Here is a 26,405-nt window from a genome sequence, read left to right as displayed (position 1 = left end):
CCCCTGTCCAGTGCTCTGCATGCTGTGTGCACAGCCTTAGGGATGATTCCCTCCACCCCCCCACCCCCCCCCAGAGAGAGGGCCTCTGTCACAGCAAGGATGGGAGGAAATGGGCCTGGTAAGGCCACAGTGTCCTTGTCCCTAAGGAAACCCATGGCACTGCCCTGTCTCTGGGGGTCTGTAAGATGCAGAGGTGTTGGCTGCCAGCACCAAAGTAATTCTTTCTGTGCTGATGTTAAAAACCAGCACAGCAGCATGCAGCCACCAGCCCCCCAGGGCTTGTTCTCCCTCCTTTTTTTTATTATATTTTTTTTTTTCAGCTGAATGCAAATGTGAGCAGCTTCCAGAGAAAGTTTGTGACAGAAGTGAGAAGGTGCGAATCCTTGGAGAGGATCCTGCGTAAGTAAATGCTTGTCAAATGCAATCGGCTTTCCGCCAGCTGCTGGTGTGGGATTTATTTCTTTGTTAAGCACAAAGCACATGGCAAAATGGTGATGTTTTCATCTGAGTCCCTGGAAATGTTTTGCACGCATCCGCTAATTACCCCTTCACCCTATATGGGCAGTAAATTCTTGCCCCTGTTTTGAAAACTGAGCTGCAATTTGCTTGTATAAAATCACAGGTTTAATCTGGTGTCAGGCAGGAGGCTCATCCAGATGACCAAACTCCTACACCAGTGTGCCAGCCAGTGTCTATCATAGCCACTGTGGTAAGGACAGTAGTTGCCATTTCTAGGGCAGAGGAGCAAACCCTGAGCTTGCTGTGTTATTCACACACTGTGTTATGCCAGCTGTTTTTTCCAGAGCTGCCCAGGGCAAGGGGGTGGGTGTGGACACCACAGCTTCAAGAGAAGCTGTGTCCTCACTGAGAAAGGAGGCTTCTGGATGTCCAACTCCTGATGGCTATGTTTATACACTAGGATGATGGTCCTTTGTCACACCTCCATGTGATGCTTCAGTCTTGGCAAGTTTTAGCAGCAGGTGGTGACCAAGATGATGCAGCTGAGGTCACTCTGTGTCAAGACTCCTGTGCTCTTTCCTTGCAGGTTATCTGGAAAAAGAGATAGGCGACAATGTTGAGACAGTCAAACCAGAAACATACCCAAAGACACCCCTGCCTCGGGAAATGGCTGATATGGAGGTACAGAATTTGGAGCAGGCCAAGGAGACAGAGAAGGGGATGTTCACCAGGGTGTCTGGGTTATGGGTTTGATACAGCCCTACCCTGAGGGGCTCCCAGTTTAGGCTGGTCTTACTGCATTTCCCTCAAGGAGCTCAGTCTTTTTACCATGCCCTCTGAAACATCCCTCTAACCATGCATATTAATGGCAAGGTATCACCATCATTCTGTAGGAGAGAACACGAAGGTTTTTGGTGATTAGGCAAGAGAGCTATGTTAGAACCAGCTTTGCTGCATAAAAACCCCAGGGCTGTTTGTCCTGGTGGGAGTATGGTTGTGATATAGTCATACTAAGATCAGGCACAAATATTTTTTACTTGCTTTTGGATGTGAAAGGAATGTTTTATTCTAGCCCAGCTGGAAGCTAAGTTTACCAGTGGGGTAGTTTTTAAATGCTGCACATGTAGGTGACTAGGAAGAAAAACAATGCTTTCCAAAGACTTGGACTAGATAGTCAGAAGAATTTATTTACTGAGAGGCAGTCGGGCACTGGAATGAGCTGTCCAGGGAGGTAGTGGAGTCACCATCCCTGGAAGTATTTGAAAACCACATAGGTGAGGCACTTTAGGACATGCTTTAGTGGGCTTGATGATATTGTTATATATATGTTTGGGTTTTTTTATTTTATCTTGGGGGTGGGGAGATGTTGGTGGTTGGATGAGATAATCTGAGAGGCCTTTTCCAACCATTACAATTCTGTGATTCTGTGACTTCAGCTTCATGAGCAAGGTGGTTGCCTGGTATGTCCCTGTACACACATCCTCACCTAATTTTTGGCCTATAGCTAATGAACCTAAGCTAATGGCCTAGTTGTGGGCTTCTTTTGTAGTCAGTAGACTGACAACCAGTCCACCTGGGATCTAAGATGTCCTGTAGCAAACCAAAGAGGTGCCAAGACAGGCTGAGGCACCCACACCAGGAACTCACTGACCTGCATGATCTTCAATCAGGTGAATCAGAAATCTAATGCCAGAGAGGACAAAGTACCCAGTAGAAAATATGGCAATGGGAAAATGAGTCACTGGCACTGATTAATATCATCCTAAAGACTCAGTGTTAATTGAAGTGCTCATCAAATATTTCTGTATTCTCCCTTTGAAAAAAAAAACAAACCATATATTGTCTGAGATTTGGTATCAGCTTGGCAAAGGGCTACTGGTCTGCTTTTTCTGGTTGTGCTTGGACCCTAAACAGGCAGTACTGGAGAAACTTGAAGCTGACCTGCTGGAAGCCAACCATAACCAGCAAACACTGAGGCAGGACGTCCTCAGTTTGACAGAGCTCAAACATCTGCTGAAGAAAACACAGGACTTCTTTGTGGTGAGAGGCCTCTTTGCTCTTTCAACAGAGATGTGGGAAGTTCCTAAAAATACCAACATTTTCATTTGGTATGTTTTGCTGTTACTGATTTTTAATGAAAACCCAGTGGACTTTACCACAAACCAGTAACATATATTTGCAAGCAGCTTGGTCACTTTGGAGCCTGCATCACTCCCTGAGTCAGTGGGTCTCAATAGTTTGCTTCCCGGTTCTCTTTGAAAAAGTCATTAATGCTTTTCAGATGCTAATATATAGTTTACCTTTCCCCCCTCCCTCCTTTTGGTCTAAAGCTTTTTGGAAAGCTAGCTTGGGAGGAAAAATGTCAGGAGAAAAATGTGAAAACAGTTTTCAAACCGGCAATGCCAATTAGTTTTTAAAATTAATGTTTTCCAGACAGAAACCAGTCTGACAGATGATTTCTTCGGTGAAGACTCTTCTGGATTGCTGGAGCTGAAAACCACTGCTGCAGCTGCAGCTGCCAAGCTAGGGTATGTATTAGGGGTGGCCCTCAGCTTGGCCAAACTTCTCACCTGTCCTGCATTGCTGTGACACTGGCACATTTCCTTTACCTTCTTAGAAGAGGTTGCTCACCAACCTCTTCAGCATAGCTGTTGAATGAAGATGAAAGACTGTCCTCTGAAGTTATCACCTAAACTATGGTCAGATTATGGGTCAGCAGGACAAATGGACTTTCAGGCCACCAATTACAGTGACCCCTTAGTAGGTCTTGACTGAAAACTGTCTTATGACATATCGCTTCTGGACTCAGGCCTTAGTCCCCAGGGATGGATATCTAACCACAGCAAAAATCCATGAGATTGCTAGCACTGGGCCTTGTCTGCAGAAGAAAATGGTACTGAGGCTCCACTGTGCATATTGCTGATGGTAATTTGGTGGGCAGCATGGACTCAAACAGCTTTTCCTTGTGTTTAGCTAGAGATGGTGAAACTCAGTGATGGTGTTCTCTCAGGCTGGTGTTTTTAGTTGCTCATGCTGCTATTTCTGAAGTCCACTTCTATTCTTATTTTGAGCAAAGATAGGCGTGTAGAGGGCTTGCCTTGGTGGCTGTATACCAGCATGTCATGCTGCATTTAAAAGGTGCAGTCTGGTGCTTTCTGGGAAAAAGAAAACAGGGGGGAGTAAAGAAAAAACCACTACTTCAAAATTGCTACCTCTTAGCACTGTCATTCAGGCACCATGTGACTTTAAGCATCTCTCCATTCCTCCATTTCTAGCCAGAATTGTCTCTCTCTCTTTTTTTTTTTTTTTTTTCTGTAGATCTGGGGAGGACTTACAATGTCTTTAAGAAAGAATTATAGGATAAACTCAGTAGATTGAGATAAGAGTCTCTCTTGAGCACAGAGGTCTTATCTAGAAGTGCCTACAGCAGCAGAACCAAGGCTATCACGGACTAGAAAACAAGAGATTGTATAATCATAATCACATGCATTACGTGTCCTAAAAGACTTAGAATGTGCTTGCAATTTATCTTTTAACTCTGTGCAGATTCACAGCTGGGGTAATAAGGAGGGAAAAGATGATACACTTTGAGAATTTCCTGTGGCGAGTCTGTAGGGGGAACATCTACCTGAGGTACACCGAAATGGACACCACCCTGGAAGACCCTGTGACAGTATGTACTGACCTGTCTCTGCTTCATCTTATTCCTCATACATGCCTGTAACCTGCAGAAACAGAAATGATGCCCTGGTCATGCTGTGGCACCACCTGCATCACCAGACCTGGCTGTCTGAAAGCAGCCCATAGCAGAAAGGTGGGAAAGCCTGAGGAGAAGATTTTTGGCATTGTTTTCCCTTTTCTTCATCGTTGAAGTAGTTCCTTTGTCCTCCCTGGTTAAGGGGCATGTAAGTCCTTGCAGGGTGGCTGTGTTATGGGGACCACTGAGTAGGTGGACTGTGGCTGTCCTCACCTGGAGCTGTTCACAAAAGGTGGATATCCTGTGGTATCTCTGGAGTGAGCCCTGTGTCCCAGTGGACCCCCTGTCCCCTACCTCTCCACTCCACATTGCTCCTTCCCCCATAACCCAGAGCTGCTGCCCATGTCTGGTCACTGCAGCAGTATCTAGGGAAAATGTTGCTGGTGGAAAGCTGGGGCTGGGATTAAAAAACAACACAGTGAAGAGGCTGCTGAAGGGAAAAAAAAAAAATTGCCTTTTCCTTATTGGACTCGTTTCCTCAGGGTGCTTTAAATTCTTCTTGAATTGCATTACAGAGAGAAGAAGTGAAGAAGAATGTGTTCATTATCTTCTATCATGGAGAGCAGCTTAAACAAAAAATCAAGAACATTTGTAATGGGTAAGGCAGGCTATTGGGCAAGCCACAGTGACTCGCACAGAGGTGTTTACCTGTCAGCCCAGGCTGGCTGAATCTGGAGCTGGAGATTAGTCTCTGCACCCAGGCTGTCAGGTCTGCCACTCAGCTCCCTTCCAATCCTCAGCTCTGCTGCTCCTAATCATGAAAGATAGCCATCATCTTGGAACTTGGAAACTGAGGTCCTAAATTTTCCAAAGTGACTTAAAGATCTTCAGCTATCTTCAGCTGCTAGGATTTTGACATAGGTCATCTTAAAGGGGATTAGTTTTTAAGAAATAGTCAGTATTTCCCCTGAAAACTGGGAACTCTAGCAGGTATTACAACTTGGGCACTGGGAGCACAGTAAAACCTCACCCACTCTCAAGACTTCCTGCATTTCAATGTAAAAAGATGGTGCCATAGTTTATTCAACCCTTTCCCTAGGCCTTTGAGCAATATCTGTGTAATCAGAGCCCATAAGAGACATGAAAGCTTCATACAACCTGACTTGTTTCCACCCTGTTAAGCATCTTGAAAAGATAATTCAGGTTGAATATTCTGTTACTCTTTCAGAACGCTGATGACCCATGGGCTTTGTTGCAGCATAAATTAGATTTGATGAGGGCATCTGTTTGCTGTCACCCAATCCATTTCAGGTATAGCCTCTCAGCCAAGCAAGGCCAGCCAAAAGCACCTGCAGGCTTCAGAAGGTCACAGAGAGGGGGTGAGAAATTGCTCTTACCCAACATATGCACTCAGGGCAGGTCTTTCCTTACACCCTGCCTTTAATCACAATAAAAGCAGGAAGGCCAGTTCATCCAACTGGGATAACTGATTTAGTCCCATAAAGCAATAGACTCCTGGGGACTACTAGCAATCCCTGCACCAGAAATGAGGCCTTCCAAGAGCCTTCAATAGGCAGTAGAGGAAAATGCTCATCCTGAGAGCAGTTCAGCCCTCCTCAGGTGGGAGTATAAAGTGGCCAAGGGGACATAGGAAGCTGGTGGAAGACTCTGGGGTCTCAGCCACTCATTTATGATTCTGAACCTTGAATATAGAGGGAGTTTTGCTGTTGCCACTGTGCAGGTTCATTCTGCTGCTGATGGTGGTCTTTGAGTTTTCACCAAGTCTTGTTTCTGGATTACAACTTCCTGCTTATGTCCCATTTCTTTACCTGATTTTTAGGCACTGCTCAGTACCCTTCTCTCCTTCTTTATTCATGGGCAGTTGCTGGCGGTGAACGCTTCCCATTGCATTTTACCCTGTGCCAATGACCTTGCAAGTTGTCAGTCCCTGCATTGAGAGTTGGCTGGGGCTGTCCACAGAGTGCTGCAAGGGCTTCATTTTGGAGCATTTTTTTTTTTTTCACCTTGCAGCATTTAAAATTCCCTGCAATGAAAAGCCTGATAGGTTTTTTTGTTTGTTTTTGTTTTGGTTTTGGTTTTTTTTCCCAGGTGAGAGTAAAAAAACAGGCAGTCTGATGCCTGTCAGCATTTTTGTTATTGATCAAACCCAGAATTTTCTGAACTGGAGACACAACCATCTGCAGCAGGGTGCAGCCAGGGCCGTGGGGCCAAGAAGCACTGGGACAGTGAGCAGATCCCTGCAGAGTGGTTCATGATGTGCAAAGTTATTATGAGCTGGTGACGTGTGTGGTGGTAGGCTTATAGGAAGGAACTTAGGCTGGTTTCTGTCAGCTTCTTGTATCTGAAGCAAAATGCACACCTACCAATGTCAAATTCACAGTACGTCCTTTGTGGTGCTAGCACACTGGCCTTAGTCCATAATCAGGGGATAAAGCTACATTTGGAATTGTCCTTTATATCTTTTATTTCACCCTTTCAAGTTTTTTTGCTTGCTAGTATGCACATATATATGGATGTTTTGCAGAGTAGCAGTTTTTAAAATCCCACGACCCTCCTTCTGGTCTCTGTGGGCCACCAGCCATCCTTGGTACACATTTATTTTGGTCCATCTTTAAGGCAGAATTAACTATACCTAAGGCAGATGGCAGTGTCATTCCAGCCCCAGCAGGACATTGCAGCTTAGTACTAAGTCATCATTCATGGCAAGCAAATATCCTGCAAAAATCATGGGACTGGTACAAGCCAGTCTCCTGCAAGACAGGCTAAGATTTGTTTGCAGAGCAGCATGCTTCAGGTTACACTTGTAGTCCCTGCTTGACTCTAATTGGTAACATTAGTCTGCCAATTTGATGAGCATTAAGTCCATGCACAAATTTATTAGCAAAAGGTGTAGAGGGAGCAGAGAGGAGGAAAAAGTAGAATTTCTCTTTTCCTCTTTTTCTTGCAGCTGCCTCAGTGCTAATGTGAATACTTAACTGGGTTTATCAATGTAAGGATTCCCTGCTGAATTCTCCCGGAGCTTTCAGAGATGTCTGTGCCATTAGGGCAAAGCTGATACTCAGTATGCAAAATGGCTGTTAAAAGATCAAAGCAACACTGCTGCAATAACGTTATTGGAAATGGGGGAACTGTACAGCGTGGAGGCATAAGCTTTCAAGTGTGATTAAAAATCCTTATTAAAGATGAACTAAGAGTTGTGAAGAATAAGAAGATGGAAATAATTAAGTAGGGTGAATAACCTTTGGAAACGAATACCGGGTGTTGAGTGAGGAGAGGTTCAATTCTGGAAAGGGAAGTTTAGCTAAAGAGTTCGTGCTGTCATTACACACAGCTCTGGGCTGATCTCTAGGAAACTGCTGTGTGTTTTGTTCAGTTTGCAACAGTCCTCGCTTGTGTGTGTGCTGGAACTGATTTTGGAGAGCAGGTGGTGATATAGTCTGTGCACAGACAAAGCCAGAAAATGATGCTTATCTGTACACAGAGCATGCATGGTTTTGTCTCTTAAACAGGGATAGACCCCTATGGCACTGGTACATTTTCTTTTCATTCCTCTCACACATAGAAAGGCAGCACTTCAGCAGCCCTCTCAGCACAACTCCATTGCAGGATGGTGGAAGTGTGCTGCCTGAGGTGGGCAGATCTCCACTCTGTAAAGTGATCTCTTCCTGCAGACCTGTTGAGGCAGCATTGAAGAATGACATTTATAATGGCTTTGAGTGGCAGGGCTGGCATAAGCACTAGATATCACTGAACAAACTAAATAAGAAAAAAATGGAGGCATATCTGCTATTTTAGTTAATAAAGCACCTCACCTCGATTAAAGTTTGTAAGCACAGAGCCTTGCAGAGGTGCACCTCGTAAAGTGCTCCTGGTGGGAGCTCCTTGTGCCTGCTCTTTGTTCATCAGTATACCCTGGGACTTGTTTTGCTGTCAGGACAGGTAGCTGTGCACTTTTCAGAAAGACATGCAACTTAGTTATTTCTAATTGGCTGTACTGTGTTCATGTAGTGGCTTTACAACACTGAAGTGGAGAAGGTCTTGTTGGGAACTATACATGAAGCAGTATACAACAGCTACATGGAGATAAGACCTTGACTCGCATATTAGAAGCCCAAATAAGTCCTTACCAGGCCACATGAAACAAACCAGCTGAATCTCCCAAATACAGCCTAGGGGATAAGCTTATAAAAGCATTTTTACAGGCCTGGCTGCATGCAAGCTGACATAACAGATGCCACTCTCAGGTGTTTAAAAACTTCACCTACCCTTCCTTTCTGGAACAGAAGCAGAGAGCCGGTTGTAATGTCTTCCTGCGTTTGTTTTATCCTAGACATACAGTTTTGGTTTGGTGGGTTTTTTTTTTTCTTTACAGGACTATTTACTGACACAACCCGCACGCACAAAGGGTGTTTGCTTGCTGTGCGCAGTGGCTCAGCTGCTGCCTGCCCCCAGTGACGGTGAGAGGATATTGCAGAGCCAGAGGCATGGATTTTTCCAGCCTCGGTGCAAGAGGGCCATCTGTTGGCCACCGTGTTAGCAGGGCTGCCTTGGCCGGGGTGGGTTTTATGTGGCTCTTTGCAATTCAAGCAGCTTCCCTAGGCTTTAGGAAGGCTTCCATACTGTGGGCATGAAGGATGTGCCTGTGTAATTGTGCTGACCACTGTATAATATCATGTACTTTGTAGTACCTGAGGCAGGGAGTGTTTGTTTTTTTTTTTTAAACTAGAACTGGTGAACAGTTATCTAACTGTAACTTTTCAGACCTTTCTGGGAAACTGAGCACAACTTTCGTAGTATTTGAAAGGAGTAGACTACTGGGTGAGATATATAATTTTGTTTCCCCACCTTTGAACTGAGAAAAGTCCAGAGGAAGAAAAAGTCAGTCAAATAAGCTGTGTTTCTCACTTCTTTCTTACTGAGGCTAGATTTCGTGCCACAATCTACCCCTGTCCAGAGTGTGCCATTGACCGCCAAGAAATGCTCTATGGAGTCAACACAAGGATTGAGGATTTAAACACAGTAAGTGGCAGTAAGGATCTAGTGGCATCTGAACCTTACAAATGTGAACTACTCAGACATCTGTCCTGTCTGAAACCTTGAGGCCAATGCCAGGTCCTAGGCTTGCTATGGGAACTGGCTGTGCAGGGCTGGCTGGAGATGAAGCCATCAGCCCTGCAGCAATCCCTCTGCCTATTGCAGAGGCCAGTGGCTGTGCACTGCTCTGCCCATTTACACCCCTCAAGGAACTGCTGGGGGACAGCCTCTTGTGTGGAGGGCTTGAAGACCACTTGCTGCTGTTGGTTGTGCAGAGGTCAGGGATTTAGACCATATGGTGTGGGGCTATGGAGTGGGATCTAAGGTTATCAGCAAGCTGCAGGCTGTCCAAAATTCCAAAATGGTTTCATCTGTCTCTTAAAGCATGGTTTCCTGCAGCAGCTCATGAAGTTGTTCAGTCACAAGTGTAGTACAACTGTACTAGGCTCAGAGAAGACTCTAAAGATTTAATTTATTTTTTTTTTAACATTTAAATTAGGCTTTTTTTATTGAGGAAATTGGTCTTGGGACACTTGTCACACAAGCAATGAAGAACAGAGACTGCTGTTCCAGAAGTACAAGTAGACCTTTTTATTGTCACACATCATAGTCAGTGGGTTGCCAGGCAGGAGGGAATCATACACCCACATACTGTATTAGGACTTTTGGAGGAACTTCTGCACGTGACCATCATATTGTCACACATGACAGAGTGCATGGACACCCTGTTCACCCGAGGTGTCCCATCTGGCAGTTGACAACCTGCTGTCACCCCCTTTGTGGATGCCTGTGATTGCCAAGACTGCAAATCTGCTTCCAAACTAACTTTGCATCCCGAGCATTGTGGGCAGTTGGGCTTCTTCAGCACTCACAGACCACACAGGTTATCTTCCTAATATTTCTCCACTGCTTATCTAGGCACCAGCACTGTGGTGACCACATGATGCATGGAGGTCCCACCAGTGGGTCGTGAGTCCCACCTCTAGCAGGGCAGGCGCACTTGTGGGTGTGATGTGCCCCAGGTTTCTGGTACAGAGCTGCCTACAGGAGATGACAGGGTGGGAGTGCATGGCAAGATGTGATCAGTCTGTAAGCAACTTGGTAAGGAGCCAATCCCACAACTCAGTAATTCCCAATGGTCTCCTCTGCACTTACAGAGGCACAGGGCCATGAAAGGAGAGTCCTTAGCAAACAGCATTGTACACTGGGGTTCAAATGCTCCTGTGTCCAGACCTACACACACTGCACTCTAGGATTCCATCCGTGTTCCTACGTATCACTCCCTTTCCACAGTCCTCTTCCATCTGCCCTCCCCAAATAACTGCTGTCTAGATAACACCACCTGTGCCTTCCTATCTCAAGAGCTGCCTGTGCTCTGCTTACAGGTGATGTTCCAAACCGAGTACCACCGCCAGGCATTGCTGCAGGAGGCAGCAGCCGAGTTGTGGTCCTGGTGGATCAAGGTGAAGAAAATGAAGGCTGTCTACCACATCCTGAATTGCTGTAACATCGATGTCATCCAGCAGTGCATCATTGCAGAGATGTGGTTCCCAGTGGCTGATTCTGCCCGGATAAAAGCAGCTCTTCAGCAGGGAATGGTAAGAGACTAGCATTTTAGGTCCCTGAAGCTCTCGCCCAAACTGCATGGTTTAGATTTTGAGCATATGTTCAGACTTCTGTCTGTTGCCATAATGGTGGACTTTTTCTGGTTTAATTAAAGTTGAGGTTGTCGCATGATCTCTTGGCCTTGGGGAGCTGAGGGTCAGCATTAAATCCTAGCAAGTTTGTAGCTGACCCACAAGAGTCAGCAGTGCTGGCAGCTTTACCTGAACATATCAATAGCACTGAAATTGGAAAAGTCTGAATATTAGAAAAAGGATTGTGATATAGCACTCTTGAACCCAGATCTCGTGTTACTGCCTGTACACTTTTGGACACAGGCTGTGGTGCTGTGGGACAAGTTTTTCTTTGCTACCCTGGCTGTACCCTGACTGTATCTGTCCTTGTCACTGCATTTGCAGGAGCGCAGTGGTTCTACTATTGTTCCTATCCTGACTACTGTACGCACCAGGGTAGCACCACCCACCTTCAACAGGACCAACAAGTTCACAGCTGGATTTCAGAACATTGTGGATGCATATGGTGTGGGCAACTACAGGGAGCTGAATCCAGGTGACAATCCATGCAGCTATCTGCACCTGACGTGCTAGAGGCAAAGTGAAGCCTTTGAGCTCTGCCACCCTGAAACATGAAGTCACTGATGATTGAGAAATGAGAACAATATTTTCTGCTGGTAAAAAATTGTACTGCTTGGTACATATGCATGGATTATCCCAGGCAAAGGGTTTGGTTCTTGGTCTTCAGACACTGATTGTGGCAGGAATAATGAACTGCATAAATAAGGATGGGGAGGGAACTGATGGGGAGGTAGCAGCACTGAGGAAAAGACCTAAGATCACAAGTCAAATATAGGTGGAATTTACCATGCTGAGGCAAAGCAAAAATCCAAAAGGACCTGAGAAGAGTGTGAAACAGTTGTAGAGAATCCCAGAGAAACCAATGAAAATGAAGAGAAACCTAGAGTCTTCCAGGTGGCTAAGCTACTTCTGCACTAGATCTGGTTGTGTGGTGATTAGGGAAGGGATTGTGGAGGCCTTTAAGGTAGCAGCTGTGAGGAATGGTATGATGGGTGGAGCCCTTCTCTGCTGAGATCTTTTTGTCTAGGAGGTGCTGAGCTTCTCGTTTTTTTCTTTCTACAGCTCCATACACTATTATTACCTTCCCCTTCTTGTTTGCGGTGATGTTTGGGGATTGTGGCCATGGTGCTGTCATGCTGGGATTTGCACTCTGGATGGTAATTAATGAGAAGAGCCTTCTTGCTCAGAAAAGCACTAATGAAGTGAGTACCTGAGAGCTGATGCACCTTATCAGCATAGAAAAAGGCTCATCATCCCCATTTGATAAGGGGGGCATCCAGCTGAAGGAAGATCCTTCAAAGATGCTCGTGAGGCAGAGATTTAGCAAGTAATCCTTTCTACTTCTACACAGAGACCTAGATGGGTACAAGAAACCATTATATCAGTTAATAATTGTAGATATTCAGAAAGAGATTAGTACAGTCGTATCTTCTGTTGGCTGAGGCCCACAGTTGCATGAGACTTCAGGGGCTTTGATCCCTGGCATTGCCTTCTCCCTCCTCACAGATCTGGAACACATTTTTCAGTGGGCGCTACCTGATCCTGCTCATGGGCATATTCTCTGTGTACACTGGCTTCATCTACAACGACTGCTTCTCCAAATCATTCAACATCTTTGGCTCTTCCTGGCATATCATCCCCATGTTTAAAAATAACACTTGGAAGTAAGTGACTAAATGTGGGCAACAAGTGAAAACGCATCGAATGGAGCACATAGGCTTTGAAAGAAAGATACAGCAACTGCCTGTGTGGGGAAGGGAAGAGCTCCCTTCTGTGGGTGCAGTCATGAATGAATCAGAGGTTTTGTCTGACACAGACAAATTCACTATTGAAATGGAGATGTGAAGTCCTCAGGAACATGCCTGTTTGTTCAGGCACGGATGTGCATAAAAACTTGCAGGTGTCCAGGACTGATGCATAGAGAATTATCATTGTAATGGAGACTGTCATTGTGTTGGACCTATTTATACACACAAGTGTGTCCATGTAAGCCCAGAATAACTGCTCACAAGAAGGCTGGAGCTGGCGTGGTAGTTCTCATTTCATCTCACATAAATATACCATTGGCTTGCCATATATATTACCGTATACCATATGCAGTGAAATTAAGCTGTAAAGGTCATTTCCCTTTTCTCTTGTAGTAAGGATGTGCTTCTGCACAATACAATGCTAGAGCTGGATCCGGCAGTCCCAGGAGTCTACTCTGGAAATCCATATCCATTTGGAATAGATCCGGTAATTAAATTAAATTGCTCCAAAATAATTTGTATTTCAATCCTGTTTCTACATATAAGGTACATCAGTAGCTCCCTGCTCTCTCTCCTGAAGCAGTGCTCTGTACTTCTTGCTATTTGCCTATTCTTTACGTAGTATTGTGATGCTTTTCTTTAGTGATCAAGGGAATATAACACTGACAGTTTTGCACAGGCAGCAGCAAAATGGCAAGCAGGAAGGGACTTTGATTTTGCTGGAGAGTGGTCTTGTGCTGCAGTCTCTGATCTGTCACCAGGCCTGGGTACTTAACCCATTCCTGAGCTACCTCACAAGTCTGAAAGCGACGTCCTGATTTCCCTGCAATCTATTTGTCATATATCAGTATTAGTTACCTTATTCACATTTTCTTCTCATTTTCTCCTTTGTGTCCCATTCCTCTTTTTTGCCATTCTGTCTTTATCATGTATTGAAATGTAGCTTTCCTCTTTCAGTCTTCATATTCCCCAGTTAGACTCTGTTCTGCTGGCTGTGCTCATTTCAGCTGGTCACAAACACTGCCTTATCCTGGTTTGCAGAGGAGAAGTAGTAGTACTTTGACAATGTAATAAGTTTTTCACAAACCGAGCTTTAAAGCTATTTCCAGGACATGGGCAGTCCAGTTCAGGAAGTCAGAACAGAAGAAGCTGAGTTTTCTGTACATTGCCCCAGCATGTCCCTAATTTATATTAACCCAGGTTAGCCCCCCTTCCACCCTGGCTGCTGCCTGCTCAAAAGGGGCTAGGGGGGAGGAGTGGCTGAACAAGTGCTGGCAGGGAAGGGGTCAACTGGAAAGCCACAGCCCTTACATAACCCTCCCTGTGGAAATCATCCCTGTCATCTGCTTGGAAGAGTGTATGGCTTTTTTAATTTTCAAAAACTGTCAGGATGGCTGAGGCGTATCTTGCGAAAGGGTCACCATGAGCTGAGGAGGTTAGGTAGTCTCTTCCATAGCCATAAAAGAGGCAAACCACATCAAAAACACATAAGCTAATGGTCCAAGTAATTGTCTTCCCTCCTTTTTCTGAAGGTAATTTCAAAAAAGAGGTATCTATTTACCATCTTTGGGGTCAGAATACTTTGAGATCCAGTTTTAGAAGGAAGGACAAGGAATCCTGGAGCTCTGTAGCATAAAAAAGCCAGGAGAAGCAGCATACAGTTACTGTCCTAACACAACTGAAAAGTTACTGCAGAGAGACAGGCAATAATCTGATCTCCATGGTCAAACAGCTAGAATGAGCTGGTTTTTTTATTCAAGCAAAAACTCTGAAAATGCTCTGCCCTCCATACTTCTCTGGTGAAGGTGGAACAAATTTCAGGATTTTCTCATGTTTTTCCACCTTTGCTAAAGGAGATGACTTAGTGAAGGGGCAAGGAATGACACTGAACAGTTCTCTAGTAGAACTGAAGGTTCTGCTACCAGCCTTTGCATAGGTTTCTGGAGGATTGAAGCAAAGTCACTACATCATTTTAAATCCCTGGTTTCTTCTGTTAAATGAGGATAATATTTTATACCTTCAGATGAGTGAAATGTACTGTCAGGAACATCTAAATTTCTGTTGCTTGTTTTATTAATAGTAGTACTGGGAGGAGCATATTGGTGGCATTAAAGCAACAACTTCCCAAATCTGTTACTGAGCTAACACCTGAAAATCTTGTTCTTCTCTCTTTCTGCTACTCTTCCCAAAGATCTGGAATATTGCATCGAACAAGCTGACTTTCCTGAACTCCTACAAAATGAAGATGTCGGTTGTCATAGGCATTGTGCACATGGTTTTTGGGGTGACACTTGGTCTCTTCAACCACATGTAAGTTTGTTTCACAAAGCCCATCACTGCAGTACCCAAATGTTTATCCCTAAATAAATCCCTCATGCAGAGAAAACCTCGTATGTTCAGATTGATGACTTGAATTTTGCCCTTTCCCCTGTGGAAGTAGAAATGCCCCATACACTGACTGACTCATGCTACTGTTGGTGCAGAGTGCTGAGGCCAAAGGACAGCTGTCACATTGCAAATATTCTCTTGGATAATCTCTCTTATTTGTGTTCTCTCATACTCTTGATTCTGCTGAAATACCAAAGTAAACTAAATTAAAAATAAAAATCATCTCTCAATATTCGTAATTTTTGTCTTGAAAGACAAACTCCAAAGCGCACTGAAATCTTACATAGTGTGCGTGCTCTTTTCTCCTGAATTAGTGAGCCTTTGGCCAGGATCTCTGGGTGTGCATGTCAGTACCTCTGCTTCTGTATTTTGGAACAAAAATTAAGGAATTATGATAAAGTGGAGGGCCTTACACTACTGTGTTGAGAGATTCTCCAAAGCTGGAAGGTGTGTAGTGACCTTCAAGGCTGGAAAGTGTTTGCAGATGACAGAGAGGAGACTTCCCCTACAGAACTGTTTCTACACCTTCTACACCTGGTTCTGACCCTCCTCAGTGTAAAATGCCTAACTTTGTAAATTAGCCATTTTTTTAAAAACTGGGTTTTTTTTCAATATTAATCTTTTGAGGTGCTGAAATACTGGTAGATCGAGTACAAAAACCTGGAGGGAATAAGTATGACAAAGATTTTGTATTTAAATTATGGTTTTAATTTATAAGGACAGCAATAATAGATTTCTTTCTTCTTCTAGTGATAGCTGTATGTTTATAATGTTATTTTCCATAGACTACATGGACCTAGAAGTACTGCCCTACTTGGATGCAATCCTGCATTGATACTCATTGTATTAATTGTAGCTACCTTTCTTGATTCTTTCCAGATACTTCAAGAGATACATAAACATTATCCTTCAGTTCATTCCAGAAATGATTTTTATGATCTCTCTGTTTGGCTATTTGGTCTTCATGATTATTTTCAAATGGTGCCATTTTGATGTCCACTCATCCCAGATCGCCCCGAGCATCCTCATCCACTTCATCAATATGTTTCTGTTCAATTACAGTGACACATCAAATGCTCCATTATACAAGCACCAGGTATGAATCAAGCAGCTTGAATACACTGTAGCTGGCTTTGGATTCTCAGCGGGTCTTGTGGAGAGCAGGCAAAAAGATGGGAAACAGGCTCAATAGCTCAATCACAAATGCCAGTCACGTAAGAGAAATCTGTTATTCTGGTATTTATGTTGGCTTTGTGGACAGGTAGGACAGAGAAGTCCACGATGCAGAGGAAACCTCATGGTTAGAGTCATCCTTACAATAGTGATGATGAAGTTTCAGGTAATTTTGGGGAAGAAAGGAAGAGTGACCATGGATGAGAACCTGTGTATTAAAGATGTGCTGTCTTTAAGTCATAACATGATACTAGAGACAAAGTAGGCATCTTATTTCCTTGATAATTTCTTATTTCTTCCTTGGAAAACTTGAAAACTTTGTTTTCAGCTAGAAATTTGAAGTAGCTAGAGGATTTTGTGGCAGAAAAATTTTTGTCAGAAATAACTCCTCTGGGGGGCTCACTTTAAAAAATAATAAAAAAAAAAAACCCTCCCAAGAGAGAACTCCTTATAAAATCATATCTACTTATTTGCTCAGAACAGGGATTTTTTTTTCTTGCATGATTTTACATAAAACATCATTAATGAAGAATCTACAAGGAGGTGTATGTGTCTATACAGTATATCTATACAGTTATACACTGGCACTTCAGTATGAGGGAGCGGGTAGAGAGCTCTGATCATTTCCAAGTAACTGCATTAAGGCCATTTTAAACACAGTTTTCCCAGCCTACAGAAAATCTTGAGATAACATTTTGCATTGTAAAAACACAAAGCCTTTCTAAGATGGTATTTTTTTTCTTATATTCCTATCCCCCTTCCTCACTAATAGCTGTGTGCTTTCTACCTGCACAGATTGTACAAGATTGTACAAGACCAGCCATAAGATGATCAAAGATCAGAGCCAGCTTTTTAAAAAATGCAGAAGTTATAGTTTGGTGTTTTCTTTGTTTGTTTTGTTGTTTTTTTTAAAAAAGTATAAACAGTTATGTTACGACTGGCAATTGAGGCAGCATACTGCAAAAAGAACACCTTATATTGTGCAGCCAATATGTTATTAGACCTAAACTATGGGGATACAATTTTGTCCTGGAACTGCAAATGTACAACAAATCCTGGATTCACTGCTTGCCAGGGGAAGACTTGAATGACTTGGCTCTTAGTGCAGCATTTTTATTTTGATCAAAGACAGCCTCACCCAGTGGTTAGGACATTCACATGGGACACTGGAGAGCCAGGTTCAAGTCAGTAACACTGGGGTTAGGCAAATTAACCCTTTCCAACATGAAACCCTTTCATCTCCAAGTCTCCAACCATCTCTAGCTGACAGTACTTTATGGAGTATACATTTATTTTCATGTCCTTACATACAGAGGACCTTCAACTGACACAGGGATTAGATCTGTTTTATTTTTTTAAAAGTACCATCGTATAGAATCAGGTTTCTAACCATAAATCTAAAGGAAGTCAAGTAACTTTTTGCCCTTCTTGTTGTTTTGTCTTTAAGAAAGAAGTACAGACTTTTTTGGTCATATTTGCTTTGATTGCGGTTCCCTGGATGCTTCTAATTAAACCTTTCGTTCTCCGAGCCAACCACCAGAAAGCACAGCGCATGGTAAGGGATATCATAGAATCATAGAATGGTTTTTGGGTGGAACAGACCTTAAAGATTATCTAGTTTCAATCCCCCTGCATGGGCAGGGACACCTCCCACTAGACCAGGTTGCTCAAAGCCCCATCCAACCTGGCCTTGAACACTTCCAGGGAGGGGGCGTCCACAGCTTCTCTAGGCAACCTGTGCCAGTGTCTCACCACCCTCACAGGAATTTCTTCCTAATTTCTAAGCTAAATCCACCCTCTTTTAGTTTGAAACCATTACTTGTCCTACCACTACATTTACCCTTGTAAAAAGTCCCTCTCCAGCTTTCCTGTAGCCCCTTCAGGTACAGAAAGGCTGCTATAAGATCTCCCTGGAGCCTTCTCTTCTCCAAGCTGAGTAACCCCAGCTCTCTCAGCTTTTTTTCATAGAAGAGATGCTCCAACCCTCTGTTCATCTTTATGGCCCTTCCCTGAGCTTAGTCCAACAGCTTCCTGTTCTTTGTCTGTTGGGGGCTCTAGAACTGGACACAGTACTCAAGGTGGGCTCTCATGAGAGCAGAGTAGAGGGGAACAATTATCTCCCTTGACCTGCTGACTGCTGCTCTTTTGATGCAGCCCAGGAGACTGTTGTCTTTCTGGGCTGTGAGCACACATTGCCAGTCCATGTCCAGCTTGCCATCAGCCAACACACCCAAGTTCTTCTCAGAGCTTTTCTCAATCCATACGGATCAGGCAAGGGAGTTCAGTACAGCAAAAGCAAAGCTGAGGAAACAGACCCCAAAAAAGACCCCAAAAAAAAGTGTTTGCTATGATCTAATTCTGCTTCTCTCCAATCTCAATTTCTCTGGTGATTTCAAACTGTGTCTTATGGCACATGCACTGAGACTACCTCTATGGATGTATGGTTGATCCACCTAGATAGGAAGCAGGAGCTTTGCTCACAGGGCCATACTCTATTTTTTGGGAGAGGAGTTAGGTTAACACTGAGTTCTTTTGAAATGCCATATCCAAAACCAAAGAAGACTTAGAAAGACTGAAGTGCTGGCAAAGCCAAGAGAGGGAAAAGACCACAGCTAACCATTAGTTGGCTCCTCTGTAGGAACTAGACATCTGCATTACTCCTGGCCTTTGAGAGATCATCACTGCTTGGATGAGTTGCTTGACTTAAAAGCTGTTGCCTGCTTTCCAGCAGTACTTTCTCCCCTAAGTGATTGCCTTCACATTAACAGAGCCCTCCTTCCCCTGGGCTCTGTGGTTTGCCCAGCTCTTCAGCATGTAACTGTGGCAGCTGCACTTTCCCAGTTGTTCATTAATTCTCTCATTTATTATGCTAACAGGACTTTACTTGTCTGTCAGGATTTACTTCTCTTTGTAGCTGGAGTTAGTGCCTGGAGTACCTTTTATAGGGCACAGATGTTTCCATTTGAAGAAAGAGATGTTGCTAGTGCTGCATGACCTTTTCCAACCCAGTCACTTCTGACCTATAACTGAAAGTCAGGTCCCCAGGAGACCTTTGCAGCCCTGCCTCTACACTGTAATTTCTTATTTTGTCATTCTTCTGGGATTTGGATGAAAATTTGACATAGTTGACTCCATCTCCTGCTTTTGTGCTAGTAACATCTGACAGGTTTTCCCCACCTCCTATTATGCTCCTGTATTGCTCTTCCTAATTTTCATATGCTAGCTGTCTGATCACATCTTACATTTACCCAGATTTATATGTTTGCAACAAAATCTGTTCTCTATACTGACATTCAGGTAAAGCAAAGATCAAGTGGGTGTGACAATGATTACTGCTGCAAGAGGAAACAATATGTTATCATGAGACCTTGACCATGAAACCTGCTGGAAGCTATAAAGGGTGACAGGGCAGAACCTAATAGAACTTAATAGTCCTTTATTGGTTATGCTGCATCATAATATTGATATTATAATATTCTTGTCCTGTGCGTCATTTCTGGAGTAAGGCTCACATCAAGTTGTTCAGACCTTTAGAAAAGCTCTGTGAAGAATGATTACAGGAGAGAAACTTGGTTGTTACAACACTTTTGCCAATTTCAAGCTAACCAAGAGATCTGAATTGTGTTTCTGCCTGCATTTCTGTGACCTTCATCAAACCACCTGATCCTCTCAGGCTCTGTTTTTCTTTCAGCTGATGCTAGCTACTTTGATTTGCACCCATCTAATTGAGATCATCAGTTTTAATGTGCCTCTGTTTTCCCATGTATCAAAAGTGATGGGCCTTCTTCTGGTGGGTATAAAGTGTGGATTTTGACAGTAGAAAGTAGCTCCAGATTAGTTGGAATCACTGGCAGATGCTCTAGAAGAAAATATTTAAGCATAATTAGCCATTCAGTAGGAATACTCAGTTTCTGTGATCCGTGGTGATTGTCTACAGCTGAAATTGTCCCAGTGTTCATGATATAGTCCTTAATATGCCACCCATCATGAGGTTATTGATGGAGTTCTGTGTCATGGTCTGCTTCATTTTGGTATCAACCTGTAGCATGAAACAAAAGACATAATACATTTGTTTTTCTGAAAGATTCAGTCTCAAGCCATCTCAGAAAGCCCTGGAAGGGAAAATGACATAGGTGACCCAGAGACCAATCACTCCAAGAAAGCTTCTCATGAACATCACAATGGTGGCCATGGAGAACATGACGAAGATGAAGAGGTAAGACAATTATTCAGGCAGACACAATAGTAGAAGACACAAAGTCAAGCAGAAGGCTTTTGCACAGTTGCCAGACCTTCTTTTTAACACAATACCAAGACACACTGTTGCAACAGTTTGTGTTTCCAAACAGAGTAAACTTTGAATATTCATAGAACAAATCACTCTAATTTTTTCTTTTAGTTTTGTCTGGTGCAGGCTGGATTTCTTATAAACCTTGAGCTCCCTGGTGAGGGCAAGCATTCTTACAAACCTCAAGCTTTTGTTTCTCTAGGTGTAGTTCTCTCACAATGCACACAGAGAAGGTCAAGCCTTTCCCAAGAGTCAGTTTAAGTTCTCCTTCCTTTAAATTGCAAAGGGGTGTTTAGAACTTGGCAGCCTCCAGTGTTGGCTATGGAGAAAATTTTTCTTTTGGCTGATATTTGTCAAGGGCTTCTGCAGTGTGCAGCGACACCATTAAAAAAGTGACAAAAATGTTTGTAGCAGTTTGGAATACTAACAATATTGGATAGGGATAGGGGAAGACTGTTCCCAGTGTCACGCTTTAACACTGGCCCGGCAATTAAACTGAGTGACAGATGTTCTCTATTAATCTCTCTCTCCTCCCTGATGAAGAAAGGAGAGAGAATAAGGGAGAGAGATTTATGGGTTGGAAACTATACTACACAACTTTAATGAAACAGTAATGATAAATAGGAAAAATTACTAAATATATACAAATATACAGGAAAATTTATACCACGTTCCTTCCCCTCTTTTCCCCCAATAACTCTCATGTCACCACCGAGGCTGCAGGGCAGCCCTGGGAAAGTCCAGGCTGGACTCCTGGAGTCAGCAGCAGTCAGGAACTGGAGGCAGGAACACACAGATAAGGGCTGGCACGGATCAGGACCACAGGCAGGTGAATGGACGGAATCCTTCCAGGATACCGGGTGAAGGAAGGGAAGCAGGAAGGACAGGCAGCTGGAAGCATGGCTCAGCCCTCGTGATGCCTCAAATTTATACTGAGTATGACGTATATGGGATGGAATACTCTGTTTGGTCAATTCTGGCATCTATCTTGTCCGTTCCTCCCCAAAGGAGGACTGCAGGTGGGACCACTTTATCCTCCTGGAGGGTAAAATGTTCCTCAGAGCTGAGCAGTGTCCTTGGCTCTGCACACCAGTCTCTAGCAGTAACTATAAACATTGAGTGTTACCAGTCCTAGAAGCACACACTGTCTGAGAAACTTGCTGTTAATTTCAGCAAGTGCAACTACTTACAAGAGACTTAGCTGAGAGCAAAAGTACAAGACAGAAAATCACCTTTATCCTGGCCCAAACCAGGACACCCAGTCACACACAAGCTTCACAGTCTTTGAAAATAAGCTTATTTAGTGATATCTCCCAAAATGTGTATACTGGTAGGCAGATAGTCTGAAAACCTCTACTTTATATCAGAATTTATATCTTTATAATAAATCATAAAATTGCACTGACACCTAGAGATTTGAAATTGTAAGACTAGAACAAGAGCTGGTTCCTGAATATTTGTTTTTCACTGGAATTCTGTTTCTCCAAGGTGAATGGAAGATCATACAGAACTGACACTGTCAGAGTGTTCTCTTTATCTCTCTACCTTTGTGTTGCTCAGGACGTAGAAAGGAAAAGGAAGGAGTATGAAGAGCCTTGTGGTGGAGTATTTCTCTGTTAACTAGGAAGCCCTAAACTAAGAAAATGCATTTGTTTTTATGTTATTTCAGTTCAATTTTGGAGATATATTTGTCCATCAAGCTATCCATACCATTGAATACTGCCTTGGCTGCATCTCCAACACAGCATCTTACTTGCGGCTCTGGGCGCTGAGCTTAGCCCATGCAGGTGAGTGACTGACTGCCTGTTACTTACCTCACTAGCAACTTTATGCTGATCACTCCATGCTTCTGAAGTCTTTCATTATTGCTGCAAACTTCTCTGTGGAATCAAAGGTCTCCCTCTGGGTGTCTGTGTCTCAGAATGTTTTGCTCTAGGTCAGATCAATCCAAGCCGTAGTGGCCAGCTCAGTTTCCAGTGGTGATCCCTGGCAGATCCTGAGTGCATTTACTGCCTGAGGCCCCTTTACCATGCTGTGTGGTGGTCCCCATGGTATGTGGCATGGTGGGAGGTACAGTCCAAATGGGTAGTCCATCTCATAGAGATAAAGGCACTATGGGAACCATAGCTTCACTTCCCAAGAGGCACTTGTGATACCCTGCGGGTGCATGTGTGAATGTCAAAATTACTTGAAACGGTTACTTTGTTTTGGTTCATCAAGCTAGAAAGAAGAGCTTTGGTTCAAGAACTCCTGGAATTTGTAATTTTCACTGGGATTTTTCCCAGAAAGAATTAGTGGAACCTCACATTCCATGAGAAATGTACAAATTTCAATGTCTTCTAGCTTGATTTAAGTCAAAAACAAATGCTCAAATACTAGAAATTGCTTCAGGCAATAATTCCAGGTTTTCAATCCTAATTTTTTTGAAATGCTTTAAATTAATATTACTGTACTGCCTTTGGCTAGGAGTTGCATCTGCTGTAAAGAATTGGGAACACAAGAAACAAAACCAAAAGGAGTATATCATGAACTGACAGGGGTGAGCTGTACTTCTTGGAAGAGAGATGAGCTTAAAAGAGGTTGAGTGAAAGCTAATAGACATTAGCTTTACATGGAGGATGGGTTAAAATAAAATAAAATAAAATAAACCAACTAAAACTTAACTAAGGGCCATTCTATGCCTTATATCAGAACTCTGCCTGGAAAACCACCATATTAATTTTAAGATGGTATTGGCAGGAGTGTATTTCCTGAAGGCAGCAGTTGCAGGAGAACCCTGGCATCTGTTGTCACCTGAAGTAACAAGTCATTGCAGCTGCATGTGGCTCAGGGACCAAAGACTGGCAAAATAGTGATCTGAAACAAGGGCTGGATCATCTGGATGGAGAAGAGTTGGGCTAGGTTCTTGCTTCACCTGTACCACAAGAGGAAAACCGCTCATTCCTGAATCTACCCTGCATGAATAGGGTAGTGAAGTTAGGGCTATGTTACTGAGCTGACAGGATACATCATATATACCAGTGCTGTGAACTTTGACATTAACTTGTGCAGGGAAAAAAGGTCAAAAGCACACAAGCAACCTAAACACTAATATAACCTGCCTTGGATGGGACCAACCAGTTGCTTTTTTTTATTTTCTTTGCAATGCAGCTTCTCCATGACACCCTAAGTGAAGAGGTTTAGAAAACAAATGAGAATTACATCTCCTGTGGATCTTGGCTAGCATCAATCAGTATAACTTGTAACCTAATCTACACATGTATTGACTATGTCAATCAATCATGTTCACTGGGATTTAGCAGCAAGCAGTCCTGGATAGCTCTGCATGCTGCCTATTTTCTCTCTTTATTAAAGAGGTGCAAATCATTCTGATGAATCTACCATGCCAAGGTAATAGCAGTCTTGGTAGTGTGCAGGTAGGAAACATCCACTTTGCTTCCTTAGTCAGCATGAAGAGGCAGCATGGCCATACATGATTATTGTCATGTACATTTTATGGACACGTACATGATTACTGTAATGGACATTTTATCCCATGCCATCTCATCTAACCAGGAAAAACAGATAAGCTGCCAGACTGTGTGATGTGTCTGTCCACACCTATTGCTCATCCCAGTTTTCCCTTTATTTCCTTTTGCAGAGCTGTCAGAGGTCCTTTGGAGCATGGTGATGCACAATGGTTTGAGCAGTGGCAGCTGGGCTGGCATCATTGCCATCTTCATCATCTTTGCAGCATTTGCAGTGCTAACTGTAGCCATCTTGCTTGTCATGGAGGGGCTCTCAGCCTTTCTGCATGCCTTGCGTCTGCACTGGTAGGTGGGGTGGTCTTCTGGAGCTTTTTCTGGAGCAGTTTCTGGGAGGGATCAGGCTGTGGAAACAGGTGGCCACACACTAGACAGTGTAGGTATGTTGTGCTTGTACCTACACATAGGGCATCAGTACCCTTTGGCAAATGAAGTAAGGGGAGATTTCTCCAAAGGGAGGACAGAACTCCATGCTCCATCTTTGAAATGTTCCCTGGGGAAACCCGCCCATTTTCCTCTGGCTGTGCTGGCTGTGGGCACACGTGGTAAATGGCAACCTGCACTTCTGCCCTGGTAAACATACAGGGCTACCATGGCCACCTTGACTTGCATGATAAGGCCTGAAGGCACCACAGCCACACCACTGGTTGTGTATCCCTCCCAGGGTTACCATCAAACAAGACAGCTGGAGACAACCTATGGCAACAGAAGTTCATCCAAAGCTGCAAAACCTCCTGAAAACCTGGGTCAGTGCTTGTGCTACCAGCCCAGGCTGAGCTCCAGGCTGGTTTGGCTTTGTGGCAAACAAGTTTCCAGTTAGCTCATGTCTGCCTTAACTAGACATCAGTCCAGGCTAGGAGAGCAGTGTGGATGCACCATCAGGCTAGTACTTACCAAAGTAACACCAAGGTGACAAATTGCCCTTCACCACCACCACCATAATTTGGCATTCTGCAGGAGCACCCAAGCTGTGGCCTTCATGTCTCACCACAAGCATTGCCAAGGCAAACCTTGGTCAAGCTTCTTCTCATTGAGTAAGGAGGGGAAGATGTCTGTGTCCCCTCAGTGTGAAACCAGTAGGTGGTCATCCCAGCTCCCAGAGCTGCTGGAAGCAGTTTAGCAGGCAGGCAATGTCCTCATAAGGAGTGTTTCCAGACTGACTGGTTGACAGTCAAAGCTGATGAGTGCTGGGTTGCTCTCTGGGCTGCCTGTGTCTCATTGCTGGCTCCAGAAGCAGCCTGCATTCCCAGCTCAGAGGCCATCATCTCTCGTGGATCCCATGGGTGACATTTCAGCCTCTCACCTGGCAGTAGATCCCACCCAGGGACAGCACTGACAGCCCCCTCTGCTCCTTCCCAGGGTGGAGTTCCAGAACAAGTTCTACATGGGAGCTGGGTACAAATTTTGTCCGTTCTCCTTCAAGCGCATTATTGATGGCACCACAGAAGAGTGACACTGCTGCATCACTGCTTCCCTTCTCAGGCCAGGCTCTGTTTTCTCCTGGTCATTCACCCGTGGGGTAAGGTATGAGGGATGAAACAGAGTAGGATGTGGCACTTGAAAGAAGAGCAGCTGTGGATGAAAATGCCCTAGCTGCACTCACACTGCTGTATCTGAACTACATCAGCTGGGCTGGCTGGACCCTTGGCTGAGTATTTCCTCTGATGTTTTTGCCAAGTATTGGGTCCTCAGCATTTGAGTGGGTCAGCTGTCTACTGCTTGATTGAAAAGAGGAGATGCAGCTTTTGAATTAAACTGGTTATTAATAATCAGCTCTCGTGTGTTTTGCTCCATTTACTGCCTTGTCTTTGAGACATATTTCTTTCTGAGGAAAATATGTTTTGGCTGTTGTTTCAAGCTGTGGTTGATCATATGACAACGATTAAGTCTCTGGTAAGATTGCAGCCCTTCATTTAGCACACAATGCAAACTCACTCAAAGACAGATCATATTGCAGGCATGCAATTTTCTTCCTGCTTTACTACAACAACCCTCTTTTAATCTGATTTGCTCCTGGGCTTGACAGCACTGGATTATAGAAGTTTGCACTCATCATCACTTAACAGAAGTGTTAATTTTGAGCTGTGTAAACAAAAGAGTGAACCAGTTTCTACATTGGCAGCCAATTTATTTCTCTCTATTGACTTGTTTCTCAGCAGAGACTTAAGATGACTCCTCCTGTCCTGTATTTTTCAAGGTGGGTTGTCAAAGCAGAGTGTGTAGAAATGCCAATACCTAATGAAGAGAAAAAAGAGAATCAAAACAGTGAAGATTAATTTGGAATATCAATGCACTGTGATCTTTCCTAAATATTCATGAATTACTAATCTTTCAAATTGAATAGTCTTTATCATAACAGGCTATTATTTTTTTTTA

At 43.7% G+C, this 26,405-nt stretch overlaps 1 protein-coding gene across 1 annotated transcript in view; it reads left to right on the top strand.

Annotated features, from left to right (window-relative positions):
- ATP6V0A4 (ATPase H+ transporting V0 subunit a4) overlaps positions 1-25,801 on the top strand; it is a 31,927-nt gene extending 6,126 nt beyond the window's left edge. Inside the window, exons 3-21 of the mRNA XM_071727630.1 lie at positions 321-399; positions 1,046-1,140; positions 2,374-2,499; positions 2,893-2,987; positions 4,006-4,132; positions 4,732-4,814; positions 9,103-9,196; positions 10,597-10,809; positions 11,233-11,383; positions 11,971-12,110; positions 12,415-12,572; positions 13,050-13,143; positions 14,848-14,966; positions 15,924-16,140; positions 17,665-17,772; positions 20,302-20,433; positions 22,175-22,292; positions 24,146-24,317; positions 25,389-25,801. Of these exons, the coding sequence (XP_071583731.1) occupies positions 321-399; positions 1,046-1,140; positions 2,374-2,499; positions 2,893-2,987; positions 4,006-4,132; positions 4,732-4,814; positions 9,103-9,196; positions 10,597-10,809; positions 11,233-11,383; positions 11,971-12,110; positions 12,415-12,572; positions 13,050-13,143; positions 14,848-14,966; positions 15,924-16,140; positions 17,665-17,772; positions 20,302-20,433; positions 22,175-22,292; positions 24,146-24,317; positions 25,389-25,482 (2,415 nt within the window). The 3' untranslated portion in view covers positions 25,483-25,801. The remainder of the gene's footprint in view (positions 1-320; positions 400-1,045; positions 1,141-2,373; positions 2,500-2,892; positions 2,988-4,005; positions 4,133-4,731; positions 4,815-9,102; positions 9,197-10,596; positions 10,810-11,232; positions 11,384-11,970; positions 12,111-12,414; positions 12,573-13,049; positions 13,144-14,847; positions 14,967-15,923; positions 16,141-17,664; positions 17,773-20,301; positions 20,434-22,174; positions 22,293-24,145; positions 24,318-25,388) is intronic.
- The last annotated feature ends 604 nt before the right edge of the window (positions 25,802-26,405 follow it).

This window comes from Heliangelus exortis, chromosome 1 (assembly GCF_036169615.1).
Source record: "Heliangelus exortis chromosome 1, bHelExo1.hap1, whole genome shotgun sequence".
NCBI lineage: Eukaryota > Metazoa > Chordata > Aves > Apodiformes > Trochilidae > Heliangelus > Heliangelus exortis.
This window is presented reverse-complemented; position numbering and strand designations above follow the sequence as displayed.